This window comes from Ochlerotatus camptorhynchus, unplaced genomic scaffold, assembly GCF_037179485.1.
Source record: "Ochlerotatus camptorhynchus isolate MF236.1 unplaced genomic scaffold, CSIRO-AGI_Acam_v1.1 ptg000185l, whole genome shotgun sequence".
NCBI classification, from domain to species: Eukaryota; Metazoa; Arthropoda; class Insecta; order Diptera; family Culicidae; genus Ochlerotatus; species Ochlerotatus camptorhynchus.
The window spans coordinates 1,905,445-1,931,067 of record NW_027040675.1 but is presented as its reverse complement, the minus strand read 5'-3'; the positions used below and the strand labels follow the sequence as shown (position 1 = coordinate 1,931,067).

Below are 25,623 nucleotides of genomic sequence, written 5' to 3'. Positions count from 1 at the left end.
CGCATTTGCTGATTTCGATTTGATGGTTTTGACTCGCACCAATACCAAGCCGTATGAGTGTAGTGGTAGTGGAGCGAGCGACGATGATTCGTCGGAAGTTCTTTGTTTTGATCACACACAACGAAGATTTTGCTCCTGTAATAACATAATTTGATATTTAGGTGTTTGTGAAATTGCTCTAGTTTGTGGTGTCGTCTTCACGAAAACATGTACCATGTTGAGCTTGGTTCGCAAGTGTATGCGCAGATGTTTGGACACGGGATTGTGTACACAGAAAAACAAAACTACCCACCGCTTGGGTTTTTTAAACTCAAATTTGAGTTATTTGACCTCTGCCCGTTTCATTTCCTACACAGCAACAAAAAATGTAATATCGATCAACGTAATTCAAGCTGATGTATGAAATAATGATGTAATAGCAAAAAGCAGATACAATATTACATCAATGGATGTAATTTTGTTCGCAAAATCGATGTACATCGTACAATGTGATATTACACAACCGATGGATTGACCTGGTTGCAGCAGTTTCGATGTAATATTCAACAACTTTTTTTGCTGTGTATCGCTATTGTTGTCAAAAATAGAACGAAAGATTCGACTCAACCGTCTAGTTCCGTACGAGAAGCCAAAATTGAGTAATATGCGATATACTCAAATTTGAGTTAATTGAACTTAATTTTGGGTAGAAAAAATTGAAAATAACTTAGCGATGGGTAATTTTTTTTGCCGTGCTTAAATGCAAACTACTTTGAGCCGGTTTACCCAAATTTGGCTTATCGTACGGAACATGGGAGATGAGTGAAAAGAACTTAATTTTAGGTTGTTTTGAATTTCTGTGTACGGAGCAAAATTTTCAGTTAAACGGCGCGCCAGCAGTGTGCAAGTTGGTAGCCGACACGCATGTTTGCAACATTTTGGCGCACAAGCGTCGGGTGAGCACGTATAAGGGAGTATGCATTAAGTACGTCAAAATGTAGGGTAAATCAACCCCCCTCTCACGTTTTTCCTATACCTCCTATTGCATTGCCAGTCGCATATCTGTGAACCCCCCTCTCCCGCTTAGAGCGTGACGTACTTAATGGATACTTCCTAACAGGGCTAGGACAGAACGATTTTTAACTTATGCCAGGAGTCCACTGTTGTGGCAGAGGTGTGGCATCTGCTAGCATGTTAAAACATCATGTCAACGCGTACCACACACCACACGACTTCGACATTATGTTTTGACATGTTGCATGATTCCACATCACCGCCACACCAGTGGGCGCCCATCATCGCCCATCTTTCAGTTGAAATTCAAGTAACTGAACGCATGCAATAACTTTTTGAAGATTTCTATATGGGGGTACGCTTTGTGGAAACCAAAAATGGAACATGTAACAAAATTATGAAAGATTTTGTACGTTAATAACTCAGCTGCCTCTCGAACAATTTCAATAATTTTATCACCAATCGGTCAGATATATTTCTACTCATCTGTTAAGTTTAAGACTTTATTTTGTTTTTAAATGTCACTCAGGCAGCACTGCCGTGAGAAGTAGGGAAATCACATCTGTGAATTTTAAAACTAGCGTTTCTTTGTGAAGTTATTGGAAAAAAAAAATCAGTGAAAGCGGTCTAAATTGATCCCAAGTGGTAGAAGAGCTGAGTGATAACATTATTTAGGCTTGTTTTATTGTAACGTAGCGGATTTTTAAAGTGAAAACGAGTGACTGTAGTTCGAGCAAAATGGCGTACAGGAGGAAAAAGGAGGTATCCGCCCGTCTGCGGGTTTTCGTGCAGTTGCCGCAAACCGGCTTTCGTGCAGTTTTTCGATGTCAGCTGGAAGCAGATGCGAAAGCGGGACGGATGTGATGAGCTGTAAATCTGGTTGCATCACTTTACAATGGATAGATACCACACAGCAAAAAAAAATGTAATATCGATCAATGTAATTCAAGCTGATGTACGAAATAATGATGTAATAGCAAAAAGCAGATACAATATTACATCAATGGATGTAATTTTGTTCGCAAAATCGATGTACATCGTACAACGTTATATTACACAACCGATGGATTGACCTGGTTGCAGCAGTTTGGATGTAATATTCAACAACATTTTTTTCTGTGCAACCTTCGTCATATGATGAGACCGATGTTGGAAAGCAGTAGTATGTATATACACGGAGAACAAATTCGTTAAGTTAAGATAACAATCCTAATAGTTACTTTCACATGGAAAAATATTGTTGTTTGAAAGAAACCTATAGTTATTTCAACATTAATTCGACCGTCAACTCAATCATATCTACCTAATAGATTCAACTGTTCATCTTATACTCAATTCAACTATAACTTTGATCAATTATAACAACCGCCAAATGTAATTTATATACTTTGGTTTCAAGTGATCATCATAAATCCACACACTTTTAACTTGTGATGCGTAGAGCAGGCGATATGATAGCTGGCTCTCACGCAGATGAACACGGTTCAAATCTAAGTTGAATGTTCTTGGTCACTTTTTTTTATGATTTTGCAGTTGTGTTTTTGAGATCGATAAAGAAGCAAAACAAACTTCCTTGACATGTCGATAATGAAGAGCAGTTCGTTTACACGCTAACTTGAAAGTACTCATTAATGAGTAAAAAAAGACTCATTTTGAAGAAAAGTGGCTTAACTCATTAATGATTAAAGAATTTTACCCATTAATGAGTATCTGTTACCCATTAATGATTAACAATTACTCATTAATGGGTAACAGATACTCATTAATGGGTAAAAATTTTACTCATTTAATGAGTTAAGCCACTTTTCTTCAAAATGGGTCTTTTTCAACCATTAATGGGTACTTTCAAGTTAGCGTGTAATAAACATTGTAAAATGTTGCTTTCCTAACAATAGTTTTCTAGAATCAACTAAAGCATAGTTGTATTTTGGAGTTTGACGTTTGTTCATCTACTGAAAAATATAGTTGAGCCAACCGAGGAGCCAACTATGGACTATAGTTGTTGCCCTCTATATACAGTCAAATCAACTATAGTTTCGGGTTATCTCTAAAACAATTGAACAATATAGTTATTTTGACCGGAAAAATAATTGTGTCTGCTATAATTTGTTCTCCGTGTAGTAGTATCACAAATGAAGTGACAGACGACTAACTGGCGAAGAAATCCATTAAAATAATGCGGTTCGAGCCGCTCCGTCTGTCACTTCGTTTGTGGTGCAACTGACAGCTAGGAATCTAGAGTGTGTGAGTGATGTGGCGTTTATGGTGCTGAATGTAAACAGAAACAAAGCAGAAATTCATATAAGTATAAACTGCCAGTTCTACTGTGATCTGTCAAAAGTTCTTGGTAAACAAAAAAGTGAGCTGATCGCAACTGTCTCGTGGACAGCCTTATGGCCGCTTCCAGCCGGCGCCGGTGGTGTAGTGGTAAGTGTGACTGCTTCAATCCCAGCCGAGGTCGGTGGGATTTTTCTGAGGCATAAAAATCTCTGGTCACGTCTTCCTTCGGAAGGGAAGTAAAGCCGTTGGTCCCGGCCCATGTGTGTTGAATGGGTGCGATATCCTACGCAGGTGTGGAAGCTGCCTTCCTGCACATTCGATTGCCGTCAATGGATGGCAATCGATGTCCGTCGGTGATTGGCACTAGATTGCGGAACAGAGACCGACGTTAAATAAAGGAAAGAGAAGAAGAAGAAGACCGCTTCCATGAATAAGATTACTACTTAGAACAGCTTAGAACCATGGAGGAACGGTGTTTCTGTTTTCGAGTGTTTCGCATATGATCATTGATTATAGACCTTTATAACTTGGCCTCTCGCGGTTATCTCGAAAAGCACTATTATAATGCTGTTTTCAAAATTTTGCACGGTGAGATATGGGAGAGAAGTTTTAAAATACTTAGATTTTTCGAATTAGGTACTTTTAATTAATTTGATTGTTGCTACATGGATGATAAAAAGTTATTATTAGCCTATCGTGTAACCACTTTCAAATAATATTAAAAAAAAAATGTTAATATTTGGTACAATATGTCTATCGAGTAGCCCTTGAGTTTTTATCACCGGGAGAATCATTGAAAAAAATATTAAAAATTTTGTTTGAGAAATAGAAGCATTTTAAGACTTTACTCCGATACCTCGCCGTGCCACATTTTTAAATCTGCATCATTATTATGGTTTTCAAGATGGCCGCGAGAGGCTAAACTTCGTATGCCTATCGCGTTTCCATGTGATCATTGCTGCTGAGTGTGAACCGTTTGGCGAGTCGTTTGGATTCAGCAGTGGGCATGGGGTTGCAGCAATTTAGGATGATGTGTATTCCTAATAGAAACTCACCTCAAATTGAAGTTGTTATTCATTATCTACACATATTCAACATTCGCTACCCGCTACATTATTACAAAACGAAGAAAGTTTAATTTTTGAGCATTTAATGGTTAGGAAATATTTATACATTGATCGCATTGATCCGATTCAATTGATAACGGCGGAGAATTTGGTGGAAATGAAAAAAAAAAAAAAATCACAAGTCAAGCAGCAGCAACAAAGTGAATCTCAGAATAATAAAATATCAAGCTTCTGGCCAAAACATGGGCGCATCGGTGGCCAAAATTGTTTCGTCGCCGATCAAGGAACCAGATGCCAACGTTTTTACAACTGTTCATCGATTATCCTACCGTGCCCATGCAAGTGAAAGGGTTGTTCTTATTTCTTATTCTATCTGAGCTGCACAACATGGATCATGGAAAAGATTTTTTTCAACTGGAAGGCCCCGTTTGATGCACGATTTTCGGAAGTAGCAAGGTGTGTTTGAGTTGATGCACCTGAATGCAATCATCCGGTAGCACTATCCGGTTCGTATCATGGTTAATTGTTTCAGCATGTGCGAGGATTCAAGGCAACTGACGAAGATCGAGATTAGAACAAAATTCCTCAGGGGAACCACAGCCATGTTTTTGGAGGCTCATTATTCACCAAGTTAATCAGCCGTTACAATTTTCTCCACATCAGTCACCTTTTTGATCCTATTTAAATTGAATATAAATTCAATTGTGGAACCTTGTTATTATTTTCCAAATTAATAAATATGTATAATGTCACAGGCTAGTTCATCAAAATTTTATTTTTAAAATAAATCCCCTTTATACATCATTTTTATACTATGTCAGTTTTCTCTCCCGTCGTTCAGGAGAGTTGCAATCGTAGCGTAGCGTAACTTTTAATCTATTTAGATTTGAAAATCTTTCGAGTGTACGATAGCCAGAAGTTTGTGCAGCTAACAGTCTGCCGTTGAGCTTACAGTTATTAATGTGTTACGAAAAAGTATCGATAATTTCTATGAAATGACACATGACATCAGCTTGTTGGTAAGTACAATCCAACTTTTCTAACATTATACCACCGACGAACCGACATGCCGCAGGAGCATTTCGTTTGTCTTCAATTCGAATTGTCTAACGAGCTATTCGAACTTTCAAACGGGCGATCAGATCTGTCAAATGAGGTAAGACGCAAATCAAGGCAATATAAATTATACGTGGGTTCGTGTCCTTGCTCATGGTATGACGTGATTGGATGAGTAGATGTCGGTAGTGTTTAACGTATTTTAAATATGGTTGCTGTCACGTCGGTTTGTCGGTGATTATACTTCCTCTAAATTCATAATTTTTCAGAAATCTAGTGCAGTTTTTGACCTCCTACCATGCCAGCGACTCATTCATCGATATTGGTTTACTTCAAGTCTTATAAGGCATCGATGAAGGAGTAAGCAGTTAACCTTTTAAATATTTAATTTATCCAATGTACATGTTGATTGATTGTATCAATTTTTATCCATATGCATCTTAAAAGAAAACTATTTGTAAGCATTTTTGAGTATTTAATAAAAAAATGAGCAAACGTCAAAATCTGAGCAAGCTCTACCCAGTTTCCACTCCAAACACGTTTACTCAGATTTGAGTAAATGCAGGCTTACCCATTGCTGGGTAACTTCCTTTTTGGCCGAACTGATTGATTTTCAACTCAAAAATGAGTAGCCCCAGAATAGCGTGTATAGCATCAACTTCGTCGGATCTTCGGTCGGATCTAATCTTTGCGCCACAGGCTGCTAGTTCCAGATTGAGTCCTTTATCGCCCACGAAACTAGAACGCTGACACATCAGTACGCAGAGTATCTCCCTGATTGAATCAATCAAAACAAACTGTCAAAATCTAAATCAGTGGTATGTATACACAGAACGAATATTCCACCGATATTCGGACTATGTATAATTTTAAAGATTTTTTTTCAATCCCAGTCGGCGCCGCCGGAATGTTTCGAGGCATAACATCTCTGATCACGCCTTCCGGAAGGGAAGTAAACCCGTTGGTCACCGGTCATGAGTTGATGGGTCGATATGTAGGGTCCAGGTGTGGAAGCTGCCTCCCTGGCGTCGGTAGCATTGGTGCTCAGCACGGAAAACAAGATCAACGGAAAACAAATCAAGAAAGAAGAAGAAGTTACTTTAGTGACTTGGCCGGCCTTAAAATAGGAGGTGACTTTCTTAAAAAAAAGTGACCAAGTCACTAAAAAGTGACTCGCTACCAGCCCTAATTACGTCTTATCAATTCAGCCTTTTCTGATTTCAGCCGTTCGTAGGACACCCGAGCAAAGATGTTGTTGAATTCGTGAGACGATGAATTCCACGCAATAACTCCAAACGTCATCGTCATACTACAGCACGAAAGAGACGAACCAAATGCATTCGGAAGGTTTTAGAACATCAAAACGCTGCACGCACCCTTCTTGGTAATTGTATCTTATGTCTACACTTTGTATTTTTAATCATTGCCATTAGGAATTCCATCAATTATCTCCTCTATACAAATTAACAAATGCCACAGTTCGTTCTGCGTCAACCCGGCGCTACATAATTATGAAGTCTCAAATAAATGACCAGACGAGTGGGTGTCTGTAGGTTAAAGACACGTTAAGAATCCAGTTCATTTGAATCCTCTACTTAAGCATACTAGGCAAAAGAAAGCGAAAATAAGTGAGCTCGAGAAAGAAGAAAATCGAAAATGCACTTCTACCTGTAATCATCATGCAATGCATTCTGCAGAGCTTCTCTACTTGCTAGCTTCCTGCTTGTTGACTGCCCGCTTGGCAGCCCTGGCGCGGATATTCTCCATCGTCTTCAGGGTAATCTTACGGGAAACGCTCGGCGAGATCAGTCCCAGCATGTCTATGCTCAGTTGCAGTAGCGAATGCGGATAGTATCCGGTCGTGTGACTCGAGATGCCCAGCGTGCTGAGGGCATTGGAAACGAACGTCTTCGGCGAGCAGGCCATCCACGTGGCCCGGCGAATCTTGGACATGTTGGTGGCGACCGGTCCGGGCAGAACCGACTGCACCAGCACACCATGTTTGGCGTATTCCGTGGCCAGATCGTCGCTGAACTTGTCCACAAATGCCTTGGAAGCGGCGTAGACCGTCAGCATAGGAGCCGGGATGACCGCCGACAGGGACGAGATGTTGATGATGACACCCTTCCTACGTTCGACCATGGCCGGCAGGAAAAGGTTGCACATCCGCGTGACGGAGAAGATGTTACACGTGATCAGACCGCTGATGAGTTTTTCCTGCTCGGGCAGCTCGAGGAACCGTTCCGGGTTGGCGTAGCTCATACCGACGTTGTTGACCAGGACGCCAATCTCCATGCCGGTGGTCTGCTTCGCGATGGTTTCGTAGATCTCCGGCCCGGCGGTGAAATCGGCCGCGATGACCTTGGTCTGGACTTTGGATTCGGACTCTGCGCGGAATATTAAGCTCATTAACGGGGAACGGGGAATTTGAGGAAGAAGAAGAAGAAGAAGAAGTATGTAAAAGTGGCTTACCAATTTCCTTGGCGACATCTTCCAACTTGGACAGGGTTCGACTGACCAGCACCACATTGAGACCCTTTTTAGCGAGCTGTGGAAGGAGAAAGACGAAAGGCTTGAGTAGGTATAATTATGCATGCGATGAGACGGATCTCTGCCGGTACATAGGTACACGTGATGAGGGAAGTAGGGAATGTGATTTAATGGACATCGCTGTACATATGAGAGTACCTATGCACTTATAGGCGCATAGTGTTGAGTGTGCAGAGAAAATTGAACCTTTTGTTGTTTTTACTCCTTTCCTCTGATGTTGCACTTTCACCTTTCTGTAAGGCTATGATTGACTCTTTGTGTTTGCTTCCACTTCGAGTGTGAGTTTTGCTGGATGCAAATATGTATGATGGCTAGCTATACAGTTTGGAATTAATGTGGTATGAATTTATATAATCAAACACAGCTGATGATATAAATTCGTTTAATCTTAAAAATATGTTCAAGAACTGATTGTTCATTTCAATATGTGCCAGCATAAGGACACATTTCAATTGAAATGGCATTTTCATGAACTTGTTAATGACCTGGATATCACAAACCTCATGGAGTTATGAATTCACCTAAATTCAAAGTATTTTTATTAAATGACGAGCCACTGTTTCTTCAAATGTTACCTCTGTTTGTTGAAACAAGCACCTATTAATTCAAGAGACCTGATAAGGAGGGAACGTAGTATTTAAAGATCTCCAAATCATCTTGAAGTTTCTACAGACTCAACAAATTATTATAGTTACGTTATGATCAAATTTTGAACCCTAATAGCTTCATCAAGACCCATAATAGCATGTGCGACATAGGGGTTTGTGGGGCAAGATGGCATTTCCTGTGTTCCTGAGGTGTTCTGTGGGATTGTTAGTGTTTTACATAGTTATTAAACATCCCCTATACTGCCGTTTTCAGCATCACATTCGTTAAAATAGCAAGTTGAGAAAATTGCTGTTGTTGATTTTTTCCTCTATGGACTCTTATGGATGGGACAACAGAGTTTTGGTATTTTTCGCGACATTTTCTGAACACAGTAGGAAGCTTTTCGTGTGCAATGTAAAGTGATGGTACTTGACAATCGATTCCAAAATATTGCTCATTTTACGCCAAAAATGATTGTTTTGCCGCACAGGGCAGTATACCAAGAATATTTTTGTAAAGCGAGTTGATGCCTATACCACAGACAAACAGACATAACACATTGAATATTTCTCACTGTAAAACATCGTCGCTAAAACATTACGGCCATCTGTTGAGTACACGGTGGTGGGCACTACACTGAACAGATGGCGACGGTGTGTAAATGTCAAACACAAGGGAATTGACTATGCGCGCCACAGGTGGCGGTACTACCAACTACGATACTTCTAAATTGTCCGTTAAATGCTTGTTCGATGAACAACTTACGAGAGTTATGTCTGTTTGTCTGTGCCTATACATCAGGGTGGCCGTCTATCCCCATTTGGCCGTCTTGCCACACTTTCCCCTATATTTATACTTTAAAATATCTATGATTGGGGGACGGCCCAGGCGTCGTGTTAACATCCATAGGGTTAACAACCCCACCATTCCCGGCCTATCAAGCACAACCCGCACTTAGTCTTTCTTAATTTAGCAGAGTTTAGCACCAAACGGAATGCTATTATTACAGATGACTGACAATCATAGATATATTTGATGTTTTCTGCTCGATAGGCCCAAAACTGGCGATTAGGCCGAAGTCAAAGTCACGAGTTCAAATCTCATCCCGAACAAGTCACGACGAATGACCCAAGGGTGTTAAGGTGCAAATCAGATTGGATTCACCCTTTGTATATATTAGTACGCTTTAGCGATTTGAGCTTATGTATTGGTGATGGTGCAAGGATACTAATACATATTCTAAACTCGTGTTTATTTTCTAAAAGGTGGGAAGTATCTTAATCTAGCAGATTTAAATTTAACTATAAGATTATCTGAGAATGTAATGGCATGCGTTAAGTTCAGATTCAAAACAAATTGATTCATGCAAGAGGTCGTTCACTTATTATGTAAAGGTTTATAGGGGAAGGGGAGTCTAGGATTTTCTTATTTTTATGATTTGTTTTGTTATTTCTCAGATTGGAAAAAAAATCAGGGGGGTTGAAAAATACTTAAACAGTCTTACGTAATTAATGGACGGCCCCGGCTGGAAGCAATCACTGTTGTTAAAAATAGTGATTTTAGTGACCATGTTGATGAAATAAGTGACCAAATAGTGACTTATAGTTGTGAAAATAGTGACTAAAAAGTGACCTAAGAGTAAATTTTAATGAAAACTCTAAGTTTCTGAGGAGCACAACTCCGGTTCCAAGGGCATTCTGAGCATATTTTCATAAAGTTTGTGGGAAAGAACGAATCCGGAGCATAAATCCTTGGAAAGTTTTTGAAAATACCAAAAGGAGGATTACAATTAAATTTGAGAATAACTCCAGGACATCTTCAAAGGAATTCGGAAATGAATTCAGGAGAGTTTGCCAAACAAATTATGAGAATAAATCTAAGGAATTTTTGAGGAGAAAGCCAATGAATTCTTATGAGACTTTCAATGTGAGTAGAACTCCAAGGGAAGGAGTGAGATTGAAAAGGAACGCTGAAATTAATTAAATGAATATTCGGAGAATATTTCCAAATGGTTTCTTTTTGTGGAGAATTTCAAGGTAATTCCAAGGAAAACTAAAAGAAAATTGAATTCGGAGGATAGATTTACCAACATTTTGAGGAATATTTCATTGGAAATCTCCGTTGAATAAGAAATGGACTATTCTGAGGTTTTCAGAACTACTTGAAAGCTCCCAATTTTTTAGTGAAGTTAATGAAACTGCCTTGAAGTTCTTTTGTAGTTTCAAAAACTAGCCTGAGTCTAACAATACTTCTCATCAAATTCTTAAACTTCCCTGAACTTTTTAGGACTTCCTAAAGTTTCCTAAATTTTCAATAATCATGGATCTCCTCTAAAGATTTAACAATTCACTGAAGTTCTCTAAACTTCTTTAAACTTTATGTGACTTCTCTAATGTTGTCGTTTCCGGATGTTCATATAATTTTTATCACTTTTCGGAAATTCTCTCGGAGCTGTGCAGAAGTTTCCGGAAATTCTCTTTGATTCTCTGATCTGTCTTGATGTTTTCGGTGCTTTCCTAAAGCTCTCAATTCTATTGAAGGTCTCGGTTCTGCTCGAAAATAAATGGAATTCCCGTAAGCACCTTCAAATTTCCCTGAAATTATCTGGACTTCTGTGAAGTTCCTGAAATATTTTTGAAGTTTCCATAAATTCTCTGAAGGTCTCTGTACTTCATTAAATTTTCGGAACATCTTAAGGGTTCTCGATTTTTTTTTCAGCGCATCATGGAACTATCCTGAATGTTTCTAAATTTACGATTATAGATCTTTAAACTGCCCCAAAAGTCTGGGCTAAAGTTACGGAAACTGCTTTTAAGATCTAACATTCCCAAAAGAGCCGGAGGCGTTTCAGCCTCCCTAATAAAGAAAACTTAACTTAACTTAATTCCACAAAGATCTCTAGATCTAGCTTTTCTGAGGTGCTTAGAACTTCTTAAAATTTTACACAATACCCCTCAAGTTTTCTATATTTCTCAAGTTCACTTGACACCTATGAAGTTCTAGGAACTTATATTCTAGGAACTTATATGAAAGTTCCTGAAATTTTTGGATGCTAAATTAACCACTTTGAAGTTCTTAAAGCTTCCAGTAAGTTCCCCATATTTTCAGCGTGTTAACTTCCCTTATGTTCCCGCAGTTTATTTATGGAGCTTCACCAAAATTCTCAGCATTTTTTTTTTCAATCCTCAGAACTACTCCAAAATTCTTACAATTTTTGTGAAGTTAATGAGACTGCAATGAAGATCTCTAATCTTCCATAAAGTGAATTAAAAACTTGAAATAAATAATGTATTTGTTTTCCTAAATTCAGACACTTTGAAAATTTTACATATCTTGAACTTGTACTTGGAATACGAAACTTCAAGACATTGAATATTTTTACATTTTCTTTAATTTTTTTTTAAATGAGAAATTAAGTTAGTGCTAAACTTCAACATTCAATGGATTTGATTATAAAGCTGTTTCTTTAAAACTAATTGCCATGTTTGAGTTGATTACTGTTGTTTTTGATCTTCCAAAAAAAGCATATTTTGAACGCATTTTAAAAATAGCTTTCTTATTATAAGTTTGGAATCTATACATTAAAGTTGTGGAAAAATCTGGACAACTTAGGAAATTATTTAGAAGCAATTCTGAATTCAATACTGGCTACAAATCCAAGATCTGTTGAGAAATAACCGAGATCTGTCCATTTCCGGTTCCAGTAAAGTGACCAGCAATGTTAATCTTTTGAATCAGGTCAATATGGGTATCGATTCTCATGATTTTTCAGCGCGATATCTCCAGAATCGTTTTCAGCGTCACAAGTTGCGATGGCCATCTTGCAGCAGGTTCTGGGTTCCCCGGGAGAAGTAACCGTTTTGGGACAATACCGGAACCATTTAAATGGGGTCAAACTTCAAGATTTTGCAAGTCAATGTTAATGGATGTTTTTTTCATGTCCACGGCTTGCCATGATTAAAGGGTGATACGGTCAAAATTTGGTCAATATCAACTTGACGTATTTCTTTCAATTTTGCATTTAAAAAACCTGAACACCCCTCATTTTGAAGGTGTGTGTGTGTAGAATGTTGCTCCTATTTTGATTTTTGAATTCACTCTTCAGTTGTCAAAATGTCGTCCAAGCAAGAAGAGCAGCGTATCAAAATTTTGCTCGCGCATCGCGAAAATCCGAGCTACTCGCACGCAAAGTTGGCAAAATCGCTAAAAGTTGCCAAATCAACCGTTACAAATGTAATTAAAGTGTTTGGGGAACGTTTGTCGACAGCCAGGAAGTCTGGATCGGAAACCGGAAGCCGCTGAGACGACAAAGAGAGTTGTCTGTAGTTTCAAGCGAAACCCTAACCTCTCTCTCCGAGATGCCGCAAATAAGCTGGGTGTATCGTCTACAACCGTGCATCGAGCCAAAAAACGAGCCGGACTATCGACTTACAAGAAGGTAGTGACTCCAAATCGCGATGATAAACAAAATACGACGGCCAAAGTGCGATCCCGGAGGCTGTACACGACGATGCTGACGAAGTTTGACTGTGTGGTAATGGACGACGAAACCTACGTCAAAGCCGACTACAAGCAGCTTTCGGGACAGGAGTTTTATACGGCAAAAGGAAGGGGAAAGGTAGCAGATGTTTTCAAGCACATGAAACTGTCAAAGTTCGCAAAGAAATATCTGGTTTGGCAAGCCATCTGTACCTGTGGCTTGAAAAGCAGCATTTTCATAGCTTCCGGGACTGTCAACCAAGAAATTTACGTGAAAGAGTGTTTGAATAAACGTCTGCTGCCTTTCCTGAAGAAACACGGTTGTTCCGTACTGTTTTGGCCGGATTTGGCATCTTGCCATTACGGTAAAAAGGCCATGGAGTGGTACGCCGCCAACAACGTGCAGGTGGTTCCCAAGGACAAGAACCCTCCCAACACGCCAGAGCTCCGCCCAATTGAGAAATACTGGGCTATTGTCAAGCGGAACTTAAAGAAGACCAAAAAAACTGCTAAGGGCGAGCAGCAGTTCAAGGCAAACTGGCTTTCTGCGGCGAAGAAGGTGGACAAGGTGGCTGTACAAAATCTGATGGCAGGGGTCAAGCGTAAGGCCCGGCAATTCGGATTTGGAAAAGCGGAAGCCTAACTGAATATTTTTCCTGAATTTTATACTAATTGAACTTGAAAAAGAAATTTAATTTGATTTTTTAAATAAACGATTTCACCGATTTACACGCGTTTTCCCTTGACCAAATTTTGACCGTATCACCCTTTACCCTGCAGCGTTCGAAAAATTCAAGTAAATTTCTTCGAAGTATAGCGCACATAAAATTAACGCTAGATTTGGTATACATTTACGCGATATTTCGTGTAAATTTAAGCGCAATATCGTATAAATTAGCAATATTGTATGCAAGCTTGTAAACGATTTCGCTGTTTATGCCAAGTATAGCTCAAAATTAAAAGAAGGGAGCATTTACGGGATAGTTAAAATTAAGAATTTTTTTCTGTGTGGAGCAGGTTCTAGATGCCCCGGGACCCGAGCAAAGTAAAATATCAAATTAATAACAAGTTCTGTTACCCGGTTATCACTTTTTGATAACTGAATATGTTATCATTATGGTTGAATAAATAGCCAACATAACAAAAATGATGACAAAAAATTGCTCGTTAGATATCACAAAAATAACTAATTTGGTTATCATTGATAATATCTTGATAACAAATTCGGTAAGCCATACAAATTTATTCCATAAATTTCAAATCAAGTTATCATTTTGATATCAAAGCCTTACGCTGATAACTGAAATATGATTAGGGATTAAAAGCACTGTTTTTTATTGTTTCAATGCTAATAATATTTAAAGTTTCGAACTAACTTTGCTCCGTTAATAAATATATAGTGAATTTTTCATGATAACAACTGAAAACAAAATTGATCTTGGCTGATAACTAAATAAGTTATGCGATAACAACTGAAAACGAAATGATTTCTGGGATAACAAGTCTTGTTATCTAGATGATATCGGGTTGTTATTCTACGTTGCTCGGGGAAAGTGACCAATTTGGAATATGAGCGGAACCATATCAATATGGGTGTCAAACTTCCAGATTTTGCAAGCCAATGCCAATGCAAAGAAATACGATTCCAACTTTTCCACCGTGCGTAACATCCTTTCAAGAGAAGGATATAAGTCTTTTTGTGCCAGTAAACATCCGAATCGCTCCCTGAAACAAAATTTAGTGGCCAAAAAGCGAGCACGATTACTATACGAACGAGTTTTGACGAAATTTGATGGCACCATCGATTTCTGTTCCCCCAGATGGACGTCAAGACGACGTTCCTTCATGGTGACCTGACCATCTATATGGTGGTACCGGACGGCGTAGAAGCTAATCAAGGCATGGTGTGCAAGCTTCAGAAGTCCCTGTACGGATGAAAGCGGAATGAGCGGCTGAATGGACAGTTGCTCAAGATGGGATTCAACCGATCATGCCACGACTACTGCTTGTATAGCAGATGCACAAGAGGGGGCGAGCTGATCATCATCATTTACGTCGACGACCTATTGATCGCTGGAAGGAAGCTGACTTCGATCTTGCGGCTCAAAAAGGAACTCTCTGCCGTGATCAAGGTGACCAAAGTGAACTACTTCCTGAGCATCAAGCTCATGTACAATCGAGAGGAAGGAACGCTTCAACTTTCGCAAGAAACCTAAGTAATGAAGATCCTGCAGCGAAGCTTGACGGACCAACAACGAAGGAACCGTACAGAGAGCTGTTCGGAAAAAATGGGACGTTTTCAGTAGGGTCCGGCTGATCAGTACTGGCAAACGTTGAAGTGGATCGTACACTTCCTGCAAGGGACGGAAGGGCTCAGCTTGCAGTACAGTCACGACGAAGCTGCAGTCTCGTCGAGCAAGAAGCAAACGACGGTGGCAACATCTTCAAGCGAGGCCGAATACGTTGCCCTAAGCGCAGCAGCATCAGAAGCGATTGGTTGACTGGCATCCTCGAAGAACTGAAGATAACCGTGAAACCCGTCTTTATCTACGAGGACAACCGTGGCTGCATCGGTTATTCAATCGAAGCAGTCTAGTTTGTAAGGTACTATTGTTTTTCTCTCGAGACACACCCACTGTCATTCCCAATCCAAACCTCGAAGAATAAAGACATTATTTTTCTCAAACTTGAAACTTAAAATTTATAAACATAGGTAGGCACTCAGATCAGCTGCCAGTCCTAAAAACAGCAGACTGCAGGTAAACCCGTTATTTCTACACAAAGGCCTCACTTTCTAGATATGAAGATCGTTTATGTGCTGTGAACTGTCATCTAATATTTTATAAAAATAATCAATCAATTGAACTAGTATTACTCAGTTTCGAGCACGAGGACGTGGTAAATAAATCATCATCAAACACGGATGAAAGAGATAACGATGTTTTCGATAACCTTATAATAAAGAAATCTTTCGGAATAAGGCCTTAGCAGTTAAGGTGTTTCCTTGTAGAGTCCATTTTTCCATCACATCTCGCAATTTCAAGAGCACACAACTCAAGATCTACGAGGTTTATACATCTGCAAATTTCAGACATTGCTTACTTCTTCGCAGCAAACAACGTGCAATCACAGAAATCTTATTATTTTTAACTGTGAAATTGAGAAGTGTAACACGAAAAGGGACGCTACAGGACATCACCTTAAAAGAAATTTCTCCGGTTTTAACAAAAACTTAGTTTGATGGTGAAACTCGGATTTATGAAAATGACTAAAATTCGGTCTCATATGAGAGAAGATACGTTAATTTAAAGGGTGATACGGTCAAAATTTGGTCAATATCAACTTGACGTATTTCTTTCAATTTTGCATTTACAAAACCTGATAAGAGATGAACTAGCCTCAGGCTAAAAATCTCTAAAATAAAGACAAAAAAAAAAAAAAAAAAATTTAAAAAACCTGAACACCCCTCATTTTGAAGGTGTGTGTGTGTAGAATATTGCTCCTATTTTGATTTTGGAATTCACTCTTCAGTTGTCAAAATGCCGTCCAAGCAAGAAGAGCAGCGTATCAAAATTTTGCTCGCGCATCGCGAAAATCCGAGCTACTCGCACGCAAAGTTTTCAAAATCGCTAAAAGTTGCCAAATCAACCGTTACAAATGTAATTAAAGTGTTTGGGGAACGTTTGTCGACAGCCAGGAAGTCTGGATCGGGGGGAAATCGAAAACCGGAAGCCGCTGAGACGACAAAGAGAGTTGCCGGTAGTTTCAAGCGAAACCCTAACCTCTCTCTCCGAGATGCCGCAAATAAGCTGGGTGTATCGTCTACAACCGTGCATCGAGCCAAAAAACGAGCCGGACTATCGACTTACAAGAAGGTAGTGACTCCAAATCGCGATGATAAACAAAATACGACGGCCAAAGCGCGATCCCGGAGGCTGTACACGACGATGCTGACGAAGTTTGACTGCGTGGTAATGGACGACGAAACCTACGTCAAAGCCGACTACAAGCAGCTTCCGGGACAGGAGTTTTATACGGCAAAAGGAAGGGGAAAGGTAGCAGATGTTTCCAAGCACATGAAACTGTCAAAGTTCGCAAAGAAATATCTGGTTTGGCAAGCCATCTGTACCTGTGGCTTGAAAAGCAGCATTTTTATAGCTTCCGGGACTGTCAACCAAGAAATTTACGTGAAAGAGTGTTTGAATAAACGTCTGCTGCCTTTCCTGAAGAAACACGGTTGTTCCGTACTGTTTTGGCCGGATTTGGCATCTTGCCATTACGGTAAAAAGGCCATGGAGTGGTACGCCGCCAACAACGTGCAGGTGGTTCCCAAGGACAAGAACCCTCCCAACACGCCAGAGCTCCGCCCAATTGAGAAATACTGGGCTATTGTCAAGCGGAACTTAAAGAAGACCAAAAAAACTGCTAAGGGCGAGCAGCAGTTCAAGGCAAACTGGCTTTCTGCGGCGAAGAAGGTGGACAAGGTGGCTGTACAAAATCTGATGGCAGGGGTCAAGCGTAAGGCCCGGCAATTCGGATTTGGAAAAGCGGAAGCCTAACTGAATATTTTTCCTGAATTTTATACTAATTGAACTTGAAAAAGAAATTTAATTTGATTTTTTAAATAAACGATTTCACCGATTTACACGCGTTTTCCCTTGACCAAATTTTGACGGTATCACCCTTTACTTCGTATATTTTGATCAGGAATAATCAGGATATTATTCCTTTGAATTTGTCGAACCTCTTAACGGAATCCCTTTATGAAGAGCTTTGAGTGGGTTGGTTTATTTCCTTTAAATTCCGTTATAATTGCTTATCTTTTGACAGATACGCGTATTTCGTCTACTACTTGCAGACTTCATTAAGTACTCAACACCAGTGAAGAATCCATCTTTTATCTTCGAGTTATATACCAATCAATAGGTACTAAAAATGACCACTGCCATGTCAAAATTTACCTAACCAGGTACCTACATTCAATCTCCAACAGGTAGATGCATGCTACGAAGTGTTGTTTTAGGTAGCATGCTAAAGAGTCTCGAGAGCAATGTTGATGGATATTTAAATATTTCTAAACTTTCAGCTACGTCTAGTTTCCGAGGCGAGGATACAGTCCGCAGGATATTAATGTTATCCTTAGTCAAATTGTGCTCCTTTGTAGCGATATGTTCTGCAACCTTGGATTTAAATTCATAATGAAGTCCTTTATCCATTTCTTTGTTAGCCTTTTCTACCTCTGCGATGTGTTCCTTAAGCCTTGTTTCCAAAGTCCTTTTCGTCTGACCAATGTAGATTTTATTGCAATCTGGACAAGAGATTTTGTAGACTCCGGCTTTCCCTAAGACATTTATTGAATCTTTAGTTGATCCTAACAGTGACTTCAGCTGATTTGTCCTGCTCCTGAATACTAAATCTAGGCCAAAACTTCTAAACTTTGAAATCAATGGTTTGGTAATGTTTTTGGCGAAATTCACCGCTACCCGTTTTAAACCCTGGTGTAAGAGTTGTCGAAATACGCCTAAAATGATCCCTTGTTATCGATTACTGCTTGAATTGTTTTTTTCTTGATATCCATTAAGTCTAGCGATTTAAAAAATGTGAGCTATCTCCTTTGATTTGCCTGTATCGCTAAGAGGAAGAGTTTGCATCCTGTGAACCATGTGGTGAAAAGCGGCCATTTTGTGTTGATGGGAATGGTTTGAAGTGCTTGGTATTACTCTTTTTGTGTTTGTTGGTTTCCTATAGATTTCGAAATTAATCATTTTGTTTGACCATTTTCCATAGAGATGGCGCTGTTCCGCTGGTAGGAAGTGATAAAAATCCTCATATAGAAATTGAGAGAAGTGGGAATAATTCGTTTTCGGTGCATATTCAGGTCAAAGTGAACGACAACCTAAAGAAATTAATCAGGGACTTTGTCGTTCAGTTTTTTCCCGAAAATTATGGTTAAACAAGCTACAATTAAATAAAAATAATTTTTCCCCATACAGTTTTACCTGCTTTACTACCAGTTCCCAGAGAGCCAAAAAATTCAAATTTGAGAGAGAAAATTTGCTCTCACGACCTCAATCTCTCAACATGCCATGTATCTTGTTGACACTCGATTTGTGATTTCCCTTTCACAGATTATAAATTATAGATTCACAGGTACTCTGTCAATACAAAACATGTCTGGTACCTCTATATATGCATTTGCTGTAACATTTGAAGTCCCTCCTTTTTTACATATTCTGCGCAAAAGATACTTCATGCCCCGCCCCATACATAAAATTCGGCGGGAAATTCTGTGAGGGGTGAGCTATTTTGTGAGCAGAATGTGTAAAAAAGGAGGGACTTCGAATAATAATCTAAATGCATATATAGAGGTACCAGACATGTTTTGCACTGCAGTGTCCTCTGTGAACAATTAACGGAAAACAGATTGTGTGTAGTTTCCGATTGATGTCACCGCAAACAACAGCAGTGACATCTGATGGAACATGAATGCAGAAGCTTGACAAAATGATCAATTGAACGAAGACGTTTCCCTAATGATGAGAAGATCTAAGAAGGGGAGTTTGCCGTCTCTCTCTTCTTCGTGAATGAAATCTGCAAGTAGTAGACGAAATACGCGTATCTGTCAAAAGATAAGCAATTATAACGGAATTTAAAGAAAATAAACCAACCCACTCAAAGCTCTTTATACAGGATATTAGGATAGTCAGAAGATTTAATAAATAATATATTTTTATAGTCACTTTAACACTTTCGGGTTATTCGTGACTTGCATGGGAAAACATGTTTAAAGAAGTGACCTTAACCGTGAGAGGAATAGGAACATCTACCCTATTTATTTTCTTGAAATCCCTCGGTATCGATAATTTACTGGTATTACTGTGGAATTCTGAATATCGCTTACCAAGAATCACCCACCACACGGTTTCGTTGGGAGTACAGAGATCTCTATACGTCTTACCTATCCAATTATCCGAGGGAAAAATATGGGAACACTCAAGTAGCAACAGGTTGTACTCGGGTCAGCCCTTAGCCGCGCGCTCGTGCCTAATGGATATCAACAATGCAACGCGTGATGTTCATCCACTTGACAGCTTTCCGAGGGGTATGACATCGTGCGTACTTTCCCATGTTAGGGTGTACCTCACAATTACCAGTACTGAACCCCTCAGCACCGAAATTCCGGTACTCACAACCCTAATCAAGATCGATTTTTTCTTAGAGATCGTTCAGTACTACTGTGAACATATTTTTTTGAGAAAAGAGACAATACTATTTAATTTTAATAATTTTCGACTTTTTCCCGTATTTCTAGCTTTTCCTGAACGGGTGGCCACCCTGGTGTCATTTTCCCAGAAAACTTGTCGAATACAGAGGAAGTAAGCATTGGTTAATACTACAAGCACTTCATAATTTCTTTGCCATTCTTCTGAACCCAACTTTTAGGTTAGCAAAAAAAAAACGAACCTGACACGCGTAGAAATCAATTTGCGTTTTTTTTTCATCACAAGCTGATCGACGTTGATCGATGAACCTCACAAATCACGTCCATTAAGCTGCTAAACTGTGCTAAACCTGCCATGCCTTTTTCGATCATTGTTCCCTAAAGTATGAGAAAAACGACAACGAAAGCTTCCTGTCATTCCCGATAAGCGCACACCACTTATACTTGAGTAGCGATCGACTCGAAAAAGTAGCTATTTTAAATGCAAATCACTGACGCTCGATTGAGGAATAATTAATGAAAATAAAAAACGGAAGATTCTTCGTCTATTTCGTTCGAATCGAATGAACGTTTGACGAAGGAAAGCAACTGTAATGACATTCAGCAAAAACGAAGAATAAGTAGGCGATCCCCGTCTTACGTCAAACGAGGGCTAATCGATCAGGAAGTACTAGATTGATAACGTTATTTAGAGTGTAACGAGTGCATTTGACATTGAACTTTAGAACATGTCGTCGCCTGCTACGGTATTCGGGTAATGGGCCTACGCATGGCTTAGGTTTGTTTGCCCTTAAACGGCTACCCGTCTACTGGCTTTCCGCGACCGGCAGGTCGTATGCAAATACAAAATTACTTAAGTACCTTTAACATGCAATCGCTAACTGTGGAATAACAGCAACGAGTCAATTTGAAATGTGTGCTTTATACATACCCACTGGAAAGAAAACTAAACAGCATTTAAACAAACAAGCATTTTTTTTCCTATAGTATAGAGGAACAGATGAATGAAAGTGCATTCCGCGTCCAACTGAAGGAAATTATGCGAATATTCAGGAAAAGAATAATGTCAACGAAAACGAAAAACGTGGTACTAAATCAAACAGTAAACGGTTTACGGTTGATCGATTCGATACATGAGAGATGCACACTAGAGAAAGAGAGGGAGAGTAAGTAGACGAGATATACTTACGGCTTTAGCGTAGGCTTTGCCAATTCCATCGGTTGCCCCGGTGACCACTGTGAGTTGGGGAGAGAGAAAAAAAAAGTAAGAAATGCATTAGTAGATGCTTAATGTATATGTGACTTGCACTGCGAGTTTGACAGACGAGTGACACGGTGCTTGGCTAGGATCGGATCTGCATTATCGATCAAAACAGGTCGACAATTAATTGCCAGGCGTTCGACTAGGAAGTTCCCGGCGAAGGTTGGATTAAATTAACGGGTTTCTTGCCGTTGTTTGAAAGAAGCTTTTCCCCTAGGATGTGTAGATCTTTTTTAGATTAGATTGTTTAATAAGGTTATGTTTTATGGTAAAATTCAACATTAGGTTTTGTAAACAACCAAACCTAGGTGTCGAAATCGATTATTACATTTGCATTGTATCGATTAGTCAATGTTACTCCAAACAACCAAGTCGTCTCACGTCGATCGATTCCCGTTAAACGGGGAAAAATGAGTTTCATAAAAAACTAATTGTTTTGCTCGTAAAGTAAACAACATTAAAGGAAAACATTTAGTACGGCGATTTACAACTTGAGGCGCGCGCGTGCGCGTAAGCATCTTGCACTCAGCTTTTTATGGGCGTCACCCCGGCAGATGATCACCGATCGTCCACCATTACACAATACGTACTCGATTGGAGGTCAAATAGATCACAGATAGATTCTCTCCTTGGCCTTTGACCAGCTTCGATATCCCACGGGATTGCTGCGGTGCAATCTCCAATTATTCGTTCGGATTGTAATTAACACGTGTCTAGTAGGCGGACTACGGTTGCTATGGCGATGATCGTAGTATGTCAGTCATGGAACTTTGCAAGTCATGGAAGCAGGGGCGGTAATTAGAGCAACCCAGCTCACGATGCAGGTGTAATCTAAGTTCTATAGGTGCGGTAAGAGAGGGACAACGTATCACTCGTTATATACATTATCGGCGATATGCAGTAAGGTAAATCATTGTCAGATGATGGGAAATTTTTCAATCAATGATGCAAAATTTACGCGATGATGTTCATCGCTGGCGAACTTCAAACCGGACTGTGGTTTGAGGTGATCGTTAAGTTCAATTAGTCATTATTCTTGACGGTTTTCACGCTATTGGTTGGTGTTAGTAGGGTCGAGGGGCGGGTAGTTATTGACTTTGGGCCGGAAATCGGTTTTGATCGGATGAAAATGCCGTTCCTCAAATAAATTTCCTGTAAATTTCTAGTTAGTACAATTTTTTAACGCACACTCATTAGTTGGCGCTTATATAAAGGGTGATACGGTCAAAATTTGGTCAATATCAACTTGACGTATTTCTTTCAATTTTGCATTTAAAAAACCTGAACACCCCTCATTTTGAAGGTGTGTGTGTGTAGAATGTTGCTCCTATTTTGATTTTGGAATTCACTCTTCAGTTGTCAAAATGCCGTCCAAGCAAGAAGAGCAGCGTATCAAAATTTTGCTCGCGCATCGCGAAAATCCGAGCTACTCGCACGCAAATTGGCAAAATCGCTAAAAGTTGCCAAATCAACCGTTACAAATGTAATTAAAGTGTTTGGGGAACGTTTGTCGACAGTCAGGAAGTCTGGATCGGGGGAAATCGAAAACCGGAAGCCGCTGAGACGACAAAGAGAGTTGCCGGTAGTTTCAAGCGAAACCCTAACCTCTCTCTCCGAGATGCCGCAAATAAGCTGGGTGTATCGTCTACAACCGTGCATCGAGCCAAAAAACGAGCCGGACTATCGACTTACAAGAAGGTAGTGACTCCAAATCGCGATGATAAACAAAATACGACGGCCAAAGCGCGATCCCGGAGGCTGTACACGACGATGCTGACGAAGTTTGACTGCGTGGTAATGGACGACGAAACCTACGTCAAAGCCGACTACAAGCAGCTTTCGGGACAGGAGTTTTATACGGCAAAAGGAAGGGGAAAGGTAGCACATGAAACTGTCAAAGTTCGCAAAGAAATATCTGGTTTGGCAAGCCATCTGTACCTGTGGCTTGAAAAGCAGCATTTTCATAGCTTCCGGGACTGTCAACCAAGAAATTAACGTGAAAGAGTGTTTGAATAAACGTCTGCTGCCTTTCCTGAAAAAACACGGTTGTTCCGTACTGTTTTGGCCGGATTTGGCATCTTGCCATTACGGTAAAAAGGCCATGGAGTGGTACGCCGCCAACAACGTGCAGGTGGTTCCCAAGGACAAGAACCCTCCCAACACGCCAGAGCTCCGCCCAATTGAGAAATACTGGGCTTTTGTCAAGCGGAACCTAAAGAAGACCAAAAAAACTGCTAAGGGCGAGCAGCAGTTCAAGGCAAACTGGCTTTCTGCGGCGAAGAAGGTGGACAAGGTGGCTGTACAAAATCTGATGGCAGGGGTCAAGCGTAAGGCCCGGCAATTCGGATTTGGAAAAGCGGAAGCCTAACTGAATATTTTTCCTGAATTTTATACTAATTGAACTTGAAAAAGAAATTTAATTTGATTTTTTAAATAAACGATTTCACCGATTTACACGCGTTTTCCCTTGACCAAATTTTGACCGTATCACCCTTTAAATTAAAAAAAAATTGTTCAAGGATCCATGTATACAAATTCTGAGAAGTTAATTTATAATATTAACCCAATAGGCACAAAACACGCAATATGGCTGCTAGTTCTTGAAATTTAATTTGTCAAGATATAAAAGGTTCTGGCCATTTCAGGATGTGGCATTATCGCCCTGTGGGTGTTCGGGCATTAGGCCGGACTTAAATTAATTTTGATGAGCTTCCTTACACAGTAATGTTTCTAAGATTTTTAACACTTAGGTATTTATTAGGAGTATTTGAACTTGGAAAACTTTTTAAGAGATCTCGGACTGGGATTTTTTTCCGTAATTGAAGAAATTTCATACATCCCCTGAAACTTGAAACATTTAAGTTTGGCAAGCAATTAAAGTGCAATGTTTTAAAGTATTTTTCCATCTTTCAAGAATGAGCAGCTCTTTCGAGTTTTACTGTTTTCGTGATTTTTGGGACCATGAACAAAATATGCAATCATTTTATTTCCTTCTTTTCCCACACCAATTTATTTGACTGACTGTTAACTTTGGATAAGATAAAGTTTCGAATTCCAAGTCCAGGTGCAAGATCCTAAAAATTTCCAAAGCATCAGCATGATACAGAATATTGAAAACATTCATGTCCCGAATGTTTTAAAATAAACTCCTATCTCAGTCTTGAAGATTTCTCTTAATCCAGGATCATAAAATTTTCTTAACCTGAAATCTCAAAATTTATGAATTCATTAAATTCCTCCAAATCTTGGATCTCCATTCTTTTTTGTTTGTCCAATATCTCGAAACAAATTCTATGTTAGGATCATCCCGACACCCTTGAAATTAGGGGATTTCTTCAGTATGTTCTGAAGAATTTGCTTTAATCATCTCAGAATACCCTCAGAGTTCATCTTGGACCTCTTGCTGGTATTTTCTTATAATTTGCTCCATAATACTCTTGAAAATCAATACCTCCGGAGATTTCTCCGGAAAATTCACTTGGAGTTCTCATCAGCATTTACTTTGAATGCTCCGGAAATTCCCTAAAAGTTCAATGTGATTTCCTTTTGACGTAAGACTACGTCTTTCGGGAAGGGTGCCAATCCAGGGAAATGCAACGAAAATTGGTCAGACTTTAAATGCTAATAACTTGGCTAATAATCCATGGATTTTGATGATTTGTATGTTGATCGATTCGGCAGTTTTATAAGACTGGTGTGGTATGTCACACATTGTAAATGTTAGATATTTAAATAACTAAAAATTAATAAATATGGAAACATTCCAATTTCTCATACATTTTTTTTGACCGCACCCTGTAAATTAGCGGTAAACGCAAGTTTGCCACACTCATGCGTAAGATTGAAAAACTGTGAATAGCAAAGTTTAACGAAATGAATTGGGCTTTTTGTTAAAAAAACTTTCAAGATTGAACACTCACGAATAACATCTCAAAAGAGTGAAAATTGCTCAAATTATGCGGCAAGTGAATTTTAACCTACGAGTATCTCGAAAATAACAACTTTGAGAAATTTAAGCAATGTGAGCTTTTTTGTTGTAAATTTAATGTGTTAATATTAAACATTATTTTAAAGATATTCGATAACTATTGGTAGTATTTTGGAAAATACTTAGTTTTTATTTATTT

At 39.3% G+C, this 25,623-nt stretch overlaps 1 protein-coding gene across 1 annotated transcript in view; it reads right to left on the bottom strand.

Moving 5' to 3' along the window:
- Positions 1-6,804: 6,804 nt before the first annotated feature.
- spidey overlaps positions 6,805-25,623 on the bottom strand; it is a 45,310-nt gene continuing 26,491 nt past the window's right edge. The window contains exons 3-5 of the mRNA XM_065223206.1: positions 21,425-21,471; positions 7,869-7,944; positions 6,805-7,783 (exon numbers count right to left, since the gene is read on the bottom strand). Coding sequence (XP_065079278.1) covers positions 7,101-7,783; positions 7,869-7,944; positions 21,425-21,471 — 806 coding nt within the window. The 3' untranslated portion in view covers positions 6,805-7,100. The remainder of the gene's footprint in view (positions 7,784-7,868; positions 7,945-21,424; positions 21,472-25,623) is intronic.